At 44.6% G+C, this 19,272-nt stretch overlaps 1 protein-coding gene across 1 annotated transcript in view; it reads left to right on the top strand.

Moving 5' to 3' along the window:
• lars2 (leucyl-tRNA synthetase 2, mitochondrial) overlaps nucleotides 1-19,272 on the top strand; it is a gene marked incomplete in the record, with an annotated part of 65,655 nt that overhangs the window by 32,462 nt on the left and 13,921 nt on the right. Inside the window, 4 exon segments of the mRNA XM_062538181.1 lie at nucleotides 5,872-5,970; nucleotides 16,425-16,562; nucleotides 16,808-16,911; nucleotides 18,311-18,493. Coding sequence (XP_062394165.1) covers nucleotides 5,872-5,970; nucleotides 16,425-16,562; nucleotides 16,808-16,911; nucleotides 18,311-18,493 — 524 coding nt within the window.

The following is a 19,272-nucleotide window of genomic DNA, read 5'->3' as shown; positions in this document are numbered from 1 at the left end:
ACTCCCTCCTTCTCTCTATACCTCCTCTCCTACTCCCTCCATCTCTCTACACCTCCTCTCTTAGTCCCTCCATCTCTCTACACCTCCTCTCTTAGTCCCTCCATCTCTCTACATCTCCTTGCTTAGTTCCTTTATCTCGATATACATTTTCTCTTAGTCCCTCCATCTCTCTATCCTTTTCTCTAAATCCCTCTATCTCTCTATACCTCCTCTATTACTCCCTCTATCTCTATACCTCCTTTCTGTCTTTCATCTCCTCTTTCTCTTCCCATCTTTCTCTCTCAGTCTTTCCCTCTTTCTCTTCTCTCTGTCCCTATCTCTCTCTCTCTCTCTCCCTCTTTCTTCTCTTCTCTCTATCCCTATCTCTCTCACTCTCTCTTCTCTCTCTCTCTCCCTCCCTCTCTCTTCTCTCTCTCTCTCTCTCTCTCTTCTCTCTCTCTCTCTCTCTCTCCCTCTCCCTCTCCCTCTCTTCCTCCCTCTCTCTGGCCTCCTGCTGTGAGCCTGTGCTGCTGGAGTGTGTAATTGGCAGATCCTCAGGATCAGTGAGGATGTCTGATGCTCTTGATTGTGTTAAGCGCGCTACTCTCAGAGTCTGGTCTGCGTCTCCACCGCTTCCTCCTCCTCCTCCTCCTCCTCCTCCTCCTCCTCCTCTTCCTCCTCTTCATCATCATCACTGTGAGAAACCACTGCTCTAATCAGACCCCTACACACACAAACACACACTGAGGCTCATTGATTTTCACACACGCACACACACTCCCACACACTCACACTCACAGCTGGTGTTTTATCAGGACATTTCATACAGCCTTCATCCAGCGCTTTACAGGCTCTAGGTGTAGTTGAAGTTTAAAGCATTAAAACAAAGCGACAAAACAACAACAACAAAAAGAATAAGATTTAAGATACAGAACTACAGCTAAAGAATAAGATTTAAGATACAGAACTACAGCTATAGCTAAATAATAACATTTAAGGTACATAACTACAGCTACAGTATAGCTAAATAATAACATTTAAGGTAGAGTGCAGAGGATACCATGCGGTAGCTAGGAATGACCACGACATCTGTCACTACCAGGACTACCACTCAGCTCCACTAGTGGCCTACTACAGTAGGTGCAGTATCTAGCACAACGGAGGAGAGTGGAAGAGTGTACAGTACTCATGAGCATAGTGGTGTACTGAAGACAACTCCAATCGTACAGAATTCTACACAAAGCCCCTGGAAGTGTGTGTGAAGAAAGGAAAGGATTCAGTAAGGGCACAAAGGTCCAAAACAATGCCACAAGGACGCCGCTCTTGAATGTCCCCGTGGTTTCGATTTTTACTTGTTTTCTTTTGAAATGCTGAGATGGATCTGTCTCTCTCTCTCTCTCTCTCTGGCATGCTCTGTAAAACTCCCTTTTCACCTACCCAGAGGCCTGTGGTGATTCTGAGTCCTCAGTCTCATCCACAGACTGTTGCCCTACAAAAGGACTGATGAGAGAAGAGAGAGTGCAAAAGACAATGAAGGAGAGAGAAGCTGCTTATCTATTTAGCTGTCTTTGATACTCTAGCTACTACACACACACACACACACACACACACACACACACACACTCTCAGTCACATTCAAAGTCATATTCATATTTTGTATCTCATGCTTATGTTGTATAGTCAGACGCGCGCACACACACACACAGTCACATTCAAAGTCACATTCATATTCTGTATGTTGTACCGTATAGTCAGACGCACGCACACACATAAACACACAGTTTGACATCATTATAGTGATGCACGCTATCATCTACGATCACTTTCAAATGGTCATGATCAGCCCATGACCCTGCTACACAGGAGTTGCCCCATAGGCTGTAGGAGTGTGTGTGGACACACAGGAGCTGCCTCATAGGCTGTAGGGGTGGTGTGTGTGGACACACAGGAGCTGCCCCATAGGCTGTAGGAGTGTGTGTGTGGACACACAGGAGCTGCCCCATAGGCTGTAGGAGTGTGTGTGTGGACACACAGGAGCTGCCCCATAGGCTGTAGGGGTGGTGTGTGTGGACACACAGACTGTCCCTCCTACTACTGGTCAGTAGACTAAAGAAAATGGACACAAATTCCAGCTTCTGGACCCTGACGCAGGTCTTTAGCATCATGTTGATGGAGGGAGATGTGGTGACCCGCAGAATTCCTCACTGACTTACACTCACACACACCCCTCCTTCAGGCACGTGTGTGTGTGTTTGTACAGTATGGACGCAAGTGTGTGTATGGGTCCCCCCCTGCATGGCCTAATGCTTTGTCTGAGCTGCTCTTCCTTGCCAGACATATTCATATATATATATATAGAGGCCTGACGAGGGTAGTACAGTAGTACAGACCTCCTGTCCAGCTATGAGTTCCATCAGCACAATCCACTCTGTGACGTGGGAGTGAAGTTGTCCACACTTGTCCTTACTAGTTCCCACAACTGCGTTTTCATTTTTACCCTTCAGCTCATAAAATAGCTCGTGGCTTTGAAAGAATTTACCTGCTACTACACCTTAGGCCTGTTGTTGCTAGGCAACATCAAAGTGCTGTCTCATGCCTATGATTTGTTGGGCTGGTTGTGGATGATTGACACGTACGAGTGGCCAGTTTGTCTGCCTGGGGGGTAGTGTGTACTTAGAGGAGATTTAGGTGGGGATGCTGGGGGTTGAGAGGCCAGAATTAAGAATCCCTACCCATAATCCTCCTCTCACTTTGGTCCATGGTGCTATTGCACTGTTCCACTCCACTTTTGCAACAAGCACATTTGTATTCCAGTGCGTTAAGCATTTGTCTTGATAAGACTCCTTAAGATACAGTAAGTCTTCTTAAAAGAAGTCCAAAGGATCTTTCGAGACAACGCTAGGTAAGTCTTTTCATACTAAAAACAATACCAGATAGACATAAGAATAATAACACTTGGTTAGATTTTATTTTTAATGATAATAATAATAATAATAACTTTTATTTATAATGCACTTTACATCGCAGATCTCAAAGTGCTACAGGTTAAAAACAAAAATAAGATGAGCAATTTAAAAAAGAAAAAAAAGAAAAAGGGTTTAAGAACATTTAAAAAGGACCAAAAGCTTTGCTAAAAAGAAATGTCTTTAGGCCTTTTTTAAAACAGTCGGTGGATTGTTTTTGCGGTGTATGCCGTGATAGACAGATTAGCATTCCAATTTTTTAAAATGTCAGATGCCAGCATTTCTACTCAGGAGGCAGCCAACTGGACACTGCCATGGAGTCTGTGCTGCCTGTGCTGTGTGCCTCAAATGATTGGTCAATCACCTGAGCTGCACCCATCACAAATCAGTTGGAGGAACCAAACCAGATAAACGCTGATTTTTGTCCCAATTTTGGTCAACATCTCTGATCCATCCGGTGATCAGTTTATTTGGTTCATGTTGTACAGTACGGTCTGATGAGAGCAGCAGTCTTCCCCTCACCTCCACTCAATTAAATTCAGTTCAATTCAATAAACTTTTATTGGCATGAAAGTTTCATGAACAATATTGCCAAAGCTCAGTTACATGTACACATGAAGAGTTTAAGGGAAAATAAATAAATAAATGTTTAACAGGATTGTGGAATTAACGCATAAGGGGACATACAAGTACACATGGAAGACATAAAAGTAAAACAACAATTCTAATAATAATAATAACAAATATACACCATTGTTGGTGTTTATGGCCTCACTGGCTGTCCCTCAGGTTGTGGCAGGCTGCTACAAATTTTGCAGCTAGAATGGCCACATCTTTATGTTCTCCGAGGATGTAAGGCAGTTTATCTTCATTTGACAAGGTTAGAAACTCAGGGAGGGTTGAATTTAATTTATTGAATAATAATGTCCGTATTTCCTCATATTTTGGGCATTCCGCTAAGAAGTGGAGCTCAGTCTCCACGGCCCCCAAGCTGCAGTGTGAAGACAGCCTCTCCTCTCCTCCACTCTCTCTCTTCTCTCTTTTTTTGACTCCTGTCTTTGTACAGTATGTGTCACTTGGTTTGCTAGTGTTTGCATCCCTGCTTGTCCTTTCTGACCGTTCTACACATGCGTCTGTCTCTCTCAATGCTCCGCAATCTCTCTGTGTACCTCCTTTCTACACATGCGTCTGTCTCTCTCAATGCTCCGCAATCTCTCTGTGTACCTCCTTTCTACACATGCGTCTGTCTCTCTCAATGCTCCGCAATCTCTCTGTGTACCTCCTTTCTACACATGCGTCTGTCTCTCTCAATGCTCCGCAATCTCTCTGTGTACCAATCTTGCTCTTCCTCTCTCATCTCTATCCCCCTCTCTACCCCTCTTTCCATCTTTCTCCCTCTCTACCTCTCCCCCTCTCTCTACCTCTCTCAACCCCTCTCCCTCTCTATCTCTCTACACCTCTCCCCCTCTCCCTACCTCTCTCAACCCCTGTCCCTCTCTCTCTACTTCTCTCCCTCTCTACTTCTCTACCTCTCTCCCTCTCTCTCTCTTCCTCTATCTTCCCGACTCTCGCTCCTCCTATTCCAAGCAGCTTCATCAGCAGAGCTGTTTATTAGCAGTCTACCAATAGAACATTAGAACAGCAGTGCTAACGCTAATACTTTAAAGTATTAATCTTCTCTGTGTGTTTGTGTGTGTGTGTGTGTGTGTGTGTGTGTGTCTGTGTGTGTGTCTGTGTGCGTGTCTGTGTGCGTGTCTGTGTGTGTGTCTGTGTGTCTGTGTGTCTGTGTGTCTGTGTGTGTGTGTGTGTGTGTGTGTGTGTGTGTGTGTGTCTGTCATGTATGTGTGTGTGTGTGTGTGTGTGTGTGTGTGCGTGTGTCTGTGTGTGTGTGTGTGTGTGTGTGTATTTGATGGTGTCCTCTGTGTCCTCTGTGCCGTGTCCCACTCAGCTTGTACATTATCTGTTTGGATTAAAGAGCCCTGAATACACCATTCCAACACACATAGACATACACACACACACACACACACACACACCCACGCACACATGCACATACACACAGAGGGAGCGCAAGAGAGAGAGAGATGTTTACACAACTACAAACATTCATGCAAATTCAAACACCACATGTGTGCAGACACACACTCACACTCACACACACACACACACACACACACACACACACACACACACACACACACACACACACACGTGCGCGCTGAGAGAGAAAGAGATGTTTGCACAAGTACAAACGATCATGCGGATTTAAACACCACATGTGCGCACACACACCCAGCTGTTAGCATGCCAGGTGCCCCTGTTCCTTGTACCGGAGCGGGCTAACACGAGGGCTGTGGCCCCCTGAATACCCCCCACCCCCACCACCACCCCCACCACCACCTCCACCCCAGCGGATGCCCGTCCATGGGCAGACTGGCCGGATGGCACCAGTGGCATTTGGCGCGGCGGTCGCCGTAGACGCTTCCCCTGGACTCTGGCCTCGTGCCAGCCAGTCATCATAATCAGCCCTCTGCTCTCTCCACTGCCCACGCCACCGCAGAGCTGGCCCTCAATCACTCCAAACTATTAACTGGGTTTTAACTCTGTGTGTGTGTGTGTGTGTGTGTGTGTGTGTGTGTGTGTGTGTGTGTGTGTGTGTGTGTGTGTGTGTGTGTGTGTGTGTGTGTGTGTGTGTGTGTGTGTGTGTGTGTGTGTGTGTGTGTGTGTGTGTGTGTGTGTGTGTGTGTGTGTGTGTGTGTCTGACCAACTCGCGTCCAGTTGTACCAACTCCAGACGATAAACATTTCCATGACAACAGTGAAACTCATGATTCAAAGTGCTGATAATTGGATAACAGTGGTGACTAACGGATATTCCTCCTGCGTGTGTGTGTGTCTGTGTGTGTGTGTGTGTGTGTGTGTATCCTCAGGTGTAAGGGTCCCGCTCAGAGAGAGACTGACACCATGGACACATTTGTTGACTCCTCTTGGTACTACTTCAGATACACAGACCCTCACAATCAGACCAGGTAAGTGGCACACACACACACACACACACACACACACACACACACACACACACACTGCCATACTAACACACATTTCTCTGTCTCTCTCACACACTCTGCATCACCCTCAGTCACTCTCCTGTCCTTTCTCCCCCATCCTTCTCCCCTCACTCTCACTCAGACACACACACACACACACACACACACTAATGGCTGGGTCAAATTAGACAATTAATTTGTCTTCCACGATGGTCTTTTAAAATTGACCACTCAGACTATGTGATCAGAAAAAATGGTACATTCTTGCCAGGTCTTGGTTGGGAGATTGGCCACATTACAAGATCATGTAGCCTATAGTTCATGTAGTTTGTTGTCATATTGTCAGCGTCAACGCGGCTATCGTAGGAAATTCACCAAAAATACGGACATGCTAGACTCTTGGTTGAGGTGTTGTGAAGTGTTGATGGTAAATCGCTGGTCTTTGAATATGTCACGTTACATGACGCGTTCCTCCTTCGGCGTCGTTCCCGACCTTTCATATTCGGACACGCTACGTGTCAGCTACGACAAAATCGTGGCAAGATCGGTCTGAAATGTGTAAACTGGCCAAACCTTAAGATGTGCATTCACACACACTCTTGATGTGCATATTCTAGAATATGGCTCTGCACTCACACTCTCACACACACTCACTCTTACACTCACATTTACATTCACACTCTCACACTCACACTCACACACACTCACACTCTCTCACACACACACACACTCACACTCACACTCACACTCTCACACACACACACTTGTACTGTGGATGTTGGCCATTGCCTGCAGTTGTGCTGGTGATACGGAACTCTTGACAAAAGAGATTAATCTCCCAGCATGCACCTCTTCCCCGCTCCAGTGACCTGCTGCTAAAGCAGCGTTCTCAGAGACGCTCTCTGTCACTCGCTCCCTCTCCTCCTCCCTCTCTTCATCTCCCCCCCTCTCTTTTTCTTTATCTCTCTCCCTCCATACCTCCCTCCATCATTTGAGGAAGCCTATGTTGTTCTTCTGTATCCCTCCCCCCTCTTTCTTCTGTCTCTTTCTCTGTCTCCCTCCATCTCTCTCCCTCTCCCACTCTGTCTTTATTCTCTCTCTCTTTCTCTCCGTCCCTCGGCTGCTGATGCTCCTCTGTTCAGGCGGTCTTGTTTGTGCTGTGTCTGTCTCCTCTGTGCCCAACCTCTTACTCCCACTAAGCCCAATTACCTTGTTTGGATTCCACTTGATGATGCATGCCGGAGTGCAGCGTCTGCTGTGTGCTCCTGTTCCTTCATGCTTGCTGTGTGTAGTGTAGTGTGTGCGTGTGTGTGTGTGTGTGTGTGGGTGTGTGCGTGTGGGTGTGCATGTGTCTTTTTGCGTAATGTGTGTGTGTGTGTGTGTGTGTGTTTTACTTTTGTGTGTCTTTGTGTGTTTTACTTTGTGTGTGTGTGTGTGTGTGTGTGTGTGTGTGTGTGTGTGTGTGTGTGTGTGTGTGTGTGTGTGTGTGTGTGTGTGTGTGTGTGTGTGTGTGTGTGTGTGTGTGTCCTTGCCCCTACATTGGTGAGTGTGTGAAAGGGATGGACTCTCTGATGAGCACAGTTCACTGGGGAGCGGATCTAGGAAGTGGGGCTCAGTTACAGCTGATTGGACATGTCTGTTTTTAAGCCCTCCTGATTGGCCCGCATGTCTGCACAGCAGGAAGTGACTGATTTAACGGTGGGCAGCGCGGCAGCGTGGCAGCGTAATCTCCTGCAGACCCGGGCACCGCGGGGCACTCAGCCTGCCCGCGTCATGCCCAAATCCGTGCCCGTTCTCCCTCTGGCGCTGTGGCCATCACGGGGGTTGACCCGTCCCGCGCCGACCACTTATTGGGCCTCCAGAGGAGCGATCTGTCTCCCATAACCTCATCAGCGCGTTTAAGGCAGAGCAGAGGAGCAGCGTGAGGACACAGTGTTGCCTCTGGGCACGGCCAGCACCACAGACATAAAGCAACATTACAGTACGCAGCACCACAGACATAAAGCAACATTACAGTACGCAGCACCACAGACATAAAGCAACATTACAGTACGCAGCACCACAGACATAAAGCAACATTACAGTACGCAGCACCACAGACATAAAGCACCACAGACAGCACCACAGACATAAAGCACCACAGCCATAAAGCACCACAGACAGCACCACAGACATAAAGCACCACAGCCATAAAGCACCACAGACAGCACCACAGACATAAAGCACCACAGCCAGCACCACAGACATAAAGCAACATTACAGTATGCAGCACCACAGACATAAAGCACCACAGCCAGCACCACAGACATAAAGCAACATTACAGTATGCAGCACCACAGCCAGCACCACAGACATAAAGCAACATTACAGTACGCAGCACCACAGACATAAAGCAACATTACAGTACGCAGCACCACAGACATAAAGCAACATTACAGTACGCAGCACCACAGACATAAAGCAACATTACAGTACGCAGCACCACAGACATAAAGCACCACAGACAGCACCACAGACATAAAGCACCACAGCCATAAAGCACCACAGACAGCACCACAGCCATAAAGCACCACAGCCATAAAGCACCACAGACAGCACCACAGCCAGCACCACAGACATAAAGCAACATTACAGTATGCAGCACCACAGACATAAAGCACCACAGCCAGCACCACAGACATAAAGCAACATTACAGTATGCAGCACCACAGCCAGCACCACAGACATAAAGCAACATTACAGTATGCAGCACCACAGACAGCACCACAGACAGCACCACAGACAGCACCACAGCCAGCACCACAGACATAAAGCACCATTACAGCACGCAGCACTTGGGCACAGCCAGCACCACAGCCATAAAGCACCACAGCCAGCACCACAGATAGCACCACAGCCATAAAGCACCACAGACAGCACCACAGACAGCACCACAGACATAAAGCACCACAGACAGCACCACAGCCATAAAGCACCACAGACAGCACCACAGCCATAAAGCACCACAGCCATAAAGCACCACAGACAGCACCACAGCCATAAAGCACCACAGACAGCACCACAGACATAAAGCAGCATTACAGTACGCAGCACTTGGCCACTGTTTGGTGTAGCCCATGCTTTTTCTGAGCTACTGCAGTGCTTTTGGGATCAGCCTCAGGTCAGTGTGATGGGATAAGATTTAGTGAAGGACAGAGAAGCACACCTGTCCCCGCCGCTAGTCATCACGCCCATGCACGCTACAGGTGTGTGCTTCACTCTGTAAGATGTGGGGCTGCTGAAGAGGCAAATGAGTATTTCATTAAGTGCCCCTTAGCTGTGCCAGTTTAGCTGTGCCAGTTTAGCTGTTGGTGGCTTTTGTATGCTGTTTAGGTGGACAGTCTCACCAAAACTCCATAAAGCTTCTTTATGCGCCATACTCTTAGAGGGTGAGAGGGCATTTAATCACCATACTCTTAGAGGGTGAGAGGGCATTTAATCACCATACTCTTAGAGGGTGAGAGGGCATTTAAGCTCCATACTCTTAAAGGGATATTCCGCCATTTGTGGAAATACGCTCATTTTCCACTTTCCCTCGAGCAAAACAATCGATATTTACCCTGTTCCCGTTCATCCAGCCATTCTGTGAGTCTGGCGATACAACTTTTAGCTTCAGCCTAGCATAGATCATTGAATCGGATTAGACCATTAGCTTCTCGCCTGCTAGCTTCATGTTTAAAAGTGACTAAGAATTCTGGTAATTTTCCCATTTAAAACGTGTCTCCTCTCAAGTTAGAAAGTGCAATAAGACCGACTGAAAATGAAACCTGGCGTTTTTCTAGGCTGATTTCACATGGAACTACACTCTCATCTGGCGTAATAATCAAGGCAACTTGCAGCTACTGGCACTACTACTGCTTGTTGTCTATGGGGACTATTTTCAGATGCTGCGTACGATATCACTGCGCCTATGGTACGTTTGCAAGTTGCCTTGATTATTACGCCAGATGAGAGTGTAGTTCCATGTCAAATCAGCCTAGAAAAACGCCAGGTTTCATTTTCAGTCGGTCTTATTGCACTTTCTAACTTGAGAGGAGAGACGTTTTAAATGGGAAAATTGCCAGAATTCTTAGTCACTTTTAAACATGAAGCTAGCAGGCGAGAAGCTAATGGTCTAATCCGATTCAATGATCTATGCTAGGCTGAAGCTAAAAGTTGTATCGCCAGACTCACAGAATGGCTGGATGAACGGGAACAAGGTAAATATCGATTGTTTTGCTCGAGGGGAGGTGGAAAATGAGCGTATTTCCAAAAATGGCGGAATATCCCTTTAAGAGGGTGAGAGGGCATTGGTGTGTCTGTGATTGGGCGCCATCTAGTGGTGTGATTTGTCATCCCTCTCCCTCAGTGGACAAGGTGTGTAGGCAGACCTGGCTGGACACAGAGCACCTTGTCCTAAGAGGACACGATGTTAGCGAACATTTCAGTGAGAAACATGACGCAATAGAAGGGCATATTTAACGGACAACATTGCCAGTCGCTCACTTTGCTCTGCGATTTTCAGTGAGAAACATGACGCAATAGAAGGGCATATTTAACGGACAACATTGCCAGTCGCTCACTTTGCTCTGCGATTTTCAGTGAGAAAGATGACCCAATAGAAGGGCATATTTAACAGACAACATTGCCAGTCGCTCACTTTGCTCTGCGATTTTCAGTGAGAAAGATGACGCAATAGAAGGGCATATTTTTTTTTTTTTTTTTTTAATTTGTATTTTATTAGTGTTCAGAATCCAACGTACATCTATTTCAATATTTCGTATTCTATGACAAACAATAAATGTATTCTCTTACATATTCAGGTATTCAAAGAAAACATTCAAACATACAATTGAACAAACAAATTAACAAAACTATAAATAAAACAGGGATAAATCATCTTCCATAAAGTAAAGAAATACAGTCAGCAGGCCATTTATCTGTGACATAATTGCACCACTTTTGCCAGTGTTCAAGAAATATTTCCATTCTTTGGTTAACATGAGCTGTAATCTGCTCCATTTTGTAGATTTCTGTAACAATGTCTCTCCATGAAGTAATTGTTGGACACTCTGGTAGTAGCCATTTTCTAGTAATAGTCTTTTTACTGGCCACCAGCATTGCATTTATCAAGTGTTTGTCCCCTTTCAGCCAGCCTTGAGGTATATTTCCAAGATACAGAGTCTTAAAGTCCAAAGGAATGTCCTCACGAAAGATGTCCTGTAAGGCATTGTGTATCGCCTTCCAAAAATGTTTAATGCTGGGACAGTCCCAGAAGATATGGAAATGGTTTGCACTTTGGTGTCCACACTTTCTCCAGCAAATAGGGATGTTATCGCTATAATGAGATGACTGAGATGGTGTAATGAAATATCTTATATTATTTTTCCAGTTGAACTCTCGCCAGCTCATTGAGCTGGTACATTTCCATTGGTTCTCCCATATTAATGTCCATTCTTCCTCAGAAATATCTACCCCAGCCTCCTTTTCCCATTTTGTTTTAATGTATGTTGTTGAGTGGGATTTAAGATCCATAAAGCATTTATATATAGCAGATATCACTCCTTTAGTGAGATTTGATTTATACGCTCTTTTAAACAATTCTATGAGACTGGAATTAGCCTCTGTCACATTTTTAACTTTTGTGTTAACAAAATGCCGTAACTGTAAATATCTAAAGAAATCCTGTTTCTCCAATAGATAATTTTCTTTAATAATTTCAAAACTAAACAATATGTTTCCATTCATAATATTGCATAGGGCTGTTATTCCATTAGTTCTCCACTTTTTGAATCTGGTGTCCAATTTATTTGGGGTGAAGTCTGAGTCGTATCCACACCATTTAAGGGATAGTAAATCTCCTTCTAATTTATATTCCCTAATGATACTTTTCCACACCTTAAGGGTCAAATTGACCCATGGATTATCAGACCTGTCTATGTAGTGTTGCAGTTTAGAGTCAGCTATAATTGCTTGTATTGGAATGGGAGATAAGTTTTCCTCAATGTCTTTCCATTGTGCAGAGTATGAAGGATTGCACCAGCATATTATAGCCCTTGTTTGGGCGGCATAGTAGTATTTTTTGAGGGACGGTAAGCTCCATCCTCCCTTCTCCTTCACCAACTGTAATGTTTTGAGGCGAACCCTTGGTCTCTTGCCTTGCCACATGTATCTAGACAGCATTTTGTCCCATTCATTAAACTGGCTTTGGGGAACTTCTATTGGTAGGGTTTGAAATAGGTATAACAATCTGGGTAATATGTTCATTTTAATGGATTGCACTCTTGAGCTGAAACTGATAAATGGGATGAGGTTCCATCTTGTGATATCTTCTTTGATTTTCTTGTGTATAGGTGAATAGTTACATTCTGATAGTTTTGAGAGATCTTTAGGAATAGTTATGCCTAAGTATTTAAAGGATTTTGTTTGCCATGACCATGGGTATTTGTTCTCCATTTCTGATGTTGGATTATAATTATATGATAGCACTTGGGTTTTACTCACATTGATCTTATATCCTGATAATTGTCCATAATACTTTAGTGCTAGCATTAGATGAGGCAAAGAGTATGTTGGCTGTCTGAGAAAAATTAGCACATCATCTGCGTAGCATGCTAGCCTGTGCTCTCTCCCCGCAAGATGAATGCCTTCTATCTCTCTGTGTTGTCTTATATATTGAGCAAGTGGTTCAAGAAAAAGTGCAAATAATAATGGTGACCATGCACAGCCCTGTCTTGTACCCCTTTCCAGGGTAAACCTATTTGATAAATAGCCATTGACCTTGACCCTTGCAGTAGGATTATTGTATAATGCTTGTATGGTTTTGATAATCCTGGCATGGAAACCAAATCTATGTAGAACTCTGTAAAGAAAATCCCAATTGACCGAATCAAACGCTTTCTCTGCATCTATACTAATTATTATTGCTTCCATTTTGTTTTTAATAATATGATTCATAATATGCAATGTTCTTCGTATATTGTCTTGTGTTTGACGCTGGTGTATGAAACCTGTTTGATCATTATGGATCAATTTAGTCATAAACTTTTCAAGTCTTCTGGCCATGATAGAGGTGAACATCCTATAGTCTATATTTAAAACAGATATTGGTCTAAATGATGCACACTCCGTTTTATCCTTGCCTTCCTTTGGAATAGCAGAAATAATGGCCTCATTCCAACTAGGAGGTGTTTGTGCCTTTTCCAGGACCCAGTTCAGTGCAGGAAGTATGGTAGGAATCAAATCATTCCCAAACTCCTTGTACCATTCAGCTGTATAACCATCAGAGCCTGGAGATTTACCTGCTTTAAGTCTTCTAATTGCTGCCTGCAGTTCATCTTCTGTTATCTCCGCTAACAGTTTTTGATTTTGCTCTTCATTCAGAGTGGGTAGTTTCAGGGTGTTTAAGAAAGTGTCAGTCTGAGCTATGTCTCCTCCTGGGACTCTTGTATATAAAGTTCTGTAAAATGCTTCAAATGCTTCATGAATCTCGCTTAATTTGTTTCTAACCTTGTTTGTTCTAGGGTCACGCACTTTATGAACGGTATTTTCAGCTAATTTTTTCTTCAGTTTCCATGCCAGTATCTTCATTGATTTTGGACCACTTTCATAATGTCTCTGCTTCAGATACATGAGGTTTCTTTTAATGTCCTGTGTGGTTAAACTTCTAATTTCATTTCTGACTTTCTCAATTTCCTGAAATGTATTTCCATCTGGATTAATCTTATGTTTTGATTCCAAATTCTTCAATTTTTGTTGTAGTTCCTCTAAAGCTTTTTTTCTTTGTCTTTTTTTATGTGTAGCTAGTGCTATAATTTTCCCTCTTAAAACCGCCTTCATAGTGTCCCACAATATATGAGGTGAGACCTCACCATTATCATTATGTTCTAGGAAAACCCTTATTTCTTTTCTGATGTCTTGTTTGAAACAAAGATCATTAAGGAGGCCAGAGTTAAATTTCCATATGGTATTTCGAGGTGGCAAATCAAGGTCAACAGTTAGATATATAGGTGCATGGTCACTCAAATCAATCGTCCCAATATCACATGCCTGTACTTTATCTTTATCCCTTCCAAATGTTATGAAATAATCTATTCTTGTGTAAATGGAGTGAGGTACAGAGTAGTGGGTGTAATCTCTTCTCTGTGGGAATAATTCTCTCCATATATCAATAAGTCCCACATCCTTGAGAAGTGTATTAACTTTTCTGTATAGAGACTTTGTTTCAGCTTTACCACTTGAGGAGTCAAGTTGTGGCTGTAGATGGATATTTAAATCCCCTCCACATATCAGCAGGCCTTCTGTTTCTGTTATTATGATATCAATTATCTTTTGAAAAAAACCCATATCGCTTCCTGGGGGTGCATAGATATTGAACAAGGTTATTATATTTCCATCTATATTTCCCTTTATGAGAACATATCTACCCTCCTTATCTTTTATTTCAGATAGTTTTTCGAAATTTATCTGTTTAGAAATAAGAATGGCTACTCCTCTTCTAGGTCCTGGTTTATACGATGAAAAGAACACGTTAGTAAAGCCCATTCTCTTCAATTTTTCATGTTCCTTATCATTTAGGTGGGTTTCTTGTAAATATACCACATGTGCCCTCTCTTTCTTCATTTTAGTTAGAATTTTAGAGCGTTTGATAGGATTTAACAGCCCGTTAACATTGTAAGAAATTATTTTAACTTTGTCACTAGCCATAAATTATGTCTATGCATCATTATGCCTAAACAGATTTCAAGTGATTTACTCCCTAAAACAAAAAAAACGGTAAGAGACATTATCCCATAATAAAACAAAAAACAGAACAACAGAGATTCCAAGGCTGAGGTCCTGAAATGACCCTTAACTAAGCTAGAAAGAACGTCTAGCTTGGGAGGAAAGCCTCTCCTTCTCATAGGTTGAGGGCCTCCGCTGAAATTTCCAAACTGGGAGAAAATAAAGTCTTTGTCCATCAGTGCAACCTAGGCTAACTTAAGGTCCAGTCCCTCCATTGTACATTATATTTTAACATTAGTCAGGGAAGCATTTTTTATATAGGTCTAAGGAAATATTTGTTGTGACAATTACTACCGTTTCTTATCTTCCGTCCATTCCATTCGGCTCTTGCTGTGTAGACGCCCGTCTCCGACCTCGGGCCTCCACTCTCTCCCATGCAGTGCGAGACAGCTGCGTGGCTAAATCCTCCTTCGGTTCAGGCCTGAATACGTTGACGGGGAGCCCTCTGTTCTTCATATCTGTCGTCGCTTCCTCTGCCGATTGATAGAGCCGCGTTTCGTTCTTGTAGAACACTCGCAGTTTGGCTGGGAATGGAGTCTGGAAGCGAATACTGTTATGTTTCAGAACTCGTTTTGCCTCGGAGTATTCCTTGCGCCTCTGCACAACTGCTGGGGCGTAGTCCTGGTCGAAATATATCTGCGTTTCACCGTCCATAAGCACCGTTTTCTTTCCCCATGCTTTCCGTAGGATTTCTTCTTTAGTTTTGTATCTCAGGAATCGAATCACTATTGATCGTGGCTTATTTTCCCCAGTAGGTTTAGGAACAAGTGCCCTGTGCGCTCTCTCGATGTCTATATCCGTTTCTGTGGGTATTTCAAGTTTATCACGCAGTAGCTTTTCCACGAATTCTACCATTGATGTTCCCTCTGCGTCTTCTGGTACATTAAATATTCGGATATTTTTCCTTCTGGATCTACCTTCTAGGTCCATCACTTTATTGTCGAGCCGGGCCATTTCTTTTATCAGTTTCGTTAACACTTGTTCCACAGTCTGGGTGCGGTCTTCTACCTCACCAACGCGATTCTCCACTTCCTCAACTTTTTGGTCAACTTTTGTAAGTTCAGACTTGATATCGCTCAACTGCTTATTCATATCTTGACGAAAGTCCAGAATCTCCTTCAGCACTTTATCTAGGCTAGTACTAGCCGCCATGGCTTGGTTTGAGCTATCTTCTCCACGAGGCGAATTAGAATTACCTCGACCAACTGACTCAGTTTGCTGTTCTGTACCTTTTTTTCCGGGTGCTTCCCTTGTTCTCGTTTTCGCCCCAGACATTTTGACCGTGTTTAAGTAAAAACAAATATTACTTGAATACTTTTTGGGGCGAAATATATTAGTTCTTGGAGGAGTTACGCTCTCAAGCAGCCATTCGCTGTGCTGACGTCACCGGAACCCTCAGAAGGGCATATTTAACGGACAACATTGCCAGTCGCTCGCTCACATCCTGTTAGGACATGGTGGTACTCAGGCAGCAGGCTGCGGTGATCAGATACAGTAGGAGGTACTGCAGCTTTGAGTACCAGTGTGTCTGTTCCTAGCTGTTTTTACAGGCTTTGAATGTTTCAGTTTCTGTCTGTTTTTTCTCTCCCTTTCTTTCTCTCTCTCTCTCTCTCTCTCTCTCTCTCTCTCTGCAGTCCATTTGAGCGTGCTCTGGTGGATCATTGGATGCCAGTAGACCTGTACATCGGGGGGAAGGAGCACGCCGTCATGCATTTGTACTACGCCAGATTCCTCAGCCACTTCTGCAGGGATCAGGGCATGGTGTCTCACAGGTAACCACACACACACACACACACACACACACACACACACACACACACTTAGTCATAGTCATGGATTTGTTCTCTGCCCAGCAGGTGTGTGATTGATTGATTGTGTGTTTGTGTGTGTGTGTTAATGTATGTGTGAGTGTGTGTGTGTGTGTGTGTGTGTGTGTGTGTGAGTGTGTGTGTGCGTGTGTGTGTGTGTATATAAATGTTGAATTTGTGTGTGTGTATGTGTGTGTGTGTGTCTACAGGGAGCCCTTCAGGAAGCTGCTGGTGCAGGGGTTGATTAAAGGCCAGACCTTCCGCTGTGCTGACTCCGGCCAGTACCTGAAGAGAGAGGAGATCGACCTCAGTGGTGAGGGACCAACACGCAGTTTCCCTATGCATCCCTCACTCCGCTTTATACACTCACACACACACACACTCACACACACACACACACACACACACACACACACACACACACACACACACACACACACATTTGCATATCCCCCCCATGCATTTCTCACTCTGGTCTTACACACACACACACACATATTTTTTACTTTCCTTATGCACACACATGCACACACACTTGCACTTTCCCTATGCATTTCTCACTCAGCTTTTTCAGTCCCTCTCAGTTCAGCACAGCATGTGATGGAGAAGACAAACACACACCTCACACAAACACACACCTCGCACAAACACACACCTCGCACAAACACACACCTCACACAAACACACACCTCGCACAAACACACACCTCGCACAAACACACACCTCGCACAAACACACACCTCGCACAAACACACACCTCGCACAAACACACACCTCGCACAAACACACACCTCGCACAAACACACACCTCGCACAAACACACACCTCGCACAAACACACACCTCACACAAACACACACCTCACACAAACACACACATCGCACAAACACAATGACAGACACAAAGAAACACCAACACAAAGAAAATGACATGAATAATATTGCATGAATAGAAACCAACAACAGTATTATTTATATGAAACCATATTTTCCACAAGAGCATGTACTGTATTTAACTGCAGCAGGTAGAGCTGTAGTGTGGCATTAGGTAGTACAGTAGTTATTTACCCGCGTACTCCCCATGATCATGTGACTGATGGGAGTTGGTACGTTTCGCTCCCAGCAGAGAGCCAATTTGTTTCTCTGGGTAAATATTTTATTGTGTTGTCTTGGTAGGTTGCTTCAGCGTGTGATGAATGTAATTATGAAGTAATGGGGGTGGTGGTATTTGACTTAAGTGATGTTTTTCACAATTTAAGCAGGAGCGTGCACGCACATACACAGACACAGACACAGTCACACACTGACAAATACACATACACCTATACTCACACTAACACACATACACACACACACACACACACACACACACACACACACACACACACACACACACACACACACACACACACACACACACACACGCACACAAACACAACTACCTCTATCCGCTCTCTCATTCTCTCTTGTTTTTGTACCTCAGGATTTGGCTTTTTAGTTGCTTGGCAACAGGGTAAACACAGTAGGGTGTGTGTGTCTGTGTGTCTGTGAGAGAGAGAGAGGGAGAGACACACACAGACAGAGAGAATTACATGGGAACCTCAACACACACACAGTTTGCTTTGAAGCGATGACGTATGTCCACTGTCTCATTGGGCCCTTTTCATACACACACAAGCACAAACCAGAACACCCTCTCTGCCCCCCCCTGCAGGTTCTGACCCGGTGGTGTCGGGCTCTGGAGGAGCGGTCAAGGTGAGCTGGGAGAAGATGAGCAAGTCCAAGCACAACGGGCTGGACCCTCAGGAGGTGGTGGAGCAGTACGGCATCGACACCGTGCGCCTCTTCATCCTGTACGCCGCCCCGCCCGAGCAGGACATCCTCTGGGACGTCAAGAGTAAGATGATGAGTCCAGTTCTGACCCGCCCTCACCTGGGCTCAGAGTTCTGACCCGCCCTCACCAGTCCAGTTCTGACCCGCCCTCACCTGGGCACAGTTCTGACCCGCCCTCACCAGTCCAGTTCTGACCCGCCCTCACCTGGGCACAGAGTTCTGACCCGCCCTCACCTGGGCACAGTTCTGACCCGCCCTCACCTGGGCACAGTTCTGACCCGCCCTCACCTCACCTGGGCAGTGGTCATTTTCAGTTGACCGTCTCACTTTTGCTAGACTATCGTTTCCCAACCTCGGAGTCAGTACCCCATGTGGGGTTAGCTGAAATTCATTCCGGATATACTTGGGTATCTTGCAATTGACCAGTACATTACATCAAAATACACACACATTAGTAAATGTAGTAAAAACCCCATAATATCCAAGTTAGGCAACTAATTTGATCCTTCATTACAAGCTGGCTGCATAAAAATAAACAGTCTGCATGAGACGTTTGATTGATGTAATCATGCTTGATCAATGTTCCAAACAAAATAGCAAAACACCCAGACGTGCAAATGTTAACCGTTAACGGATTAGCACTGGTCTCGCTGGATGTTACAGCAAAGATGTTGTGAATGATTGCGGTCGCCAACGTTTTGTGACATCAAAATAGGGTCCCCTGCAAAAAAGTGCTAGACTCTGTGCTAGAGTTTCAGAAATATCATCTTGGGGTCACAAATCTCCGGAAGTGACCTCAGCGCTAATTGATTATTTAGAGGTGCTAAAGGAAAAATGGTTTAC

The sequence above is a fragment of the Sardina pilchardus genome, chromosome 6 (genome assembly GCF_963854185.1).
Source record: "Sardina pilchardus chromosome 6, fSarPil1.1, whole genome shotgun sequence".
In the NCBI taxonomy this organism is placed as follows: Eukaryota; Metazoa; Chordata; class Actinopteri; order Clupeiformes; family Clupeidae; genus Sardina; species Sardina pilchardus.
Note: the sequence above shows the minus strand (reverse complement) of the source record. Positions and strands in the feature narration are given on the sequence as shown.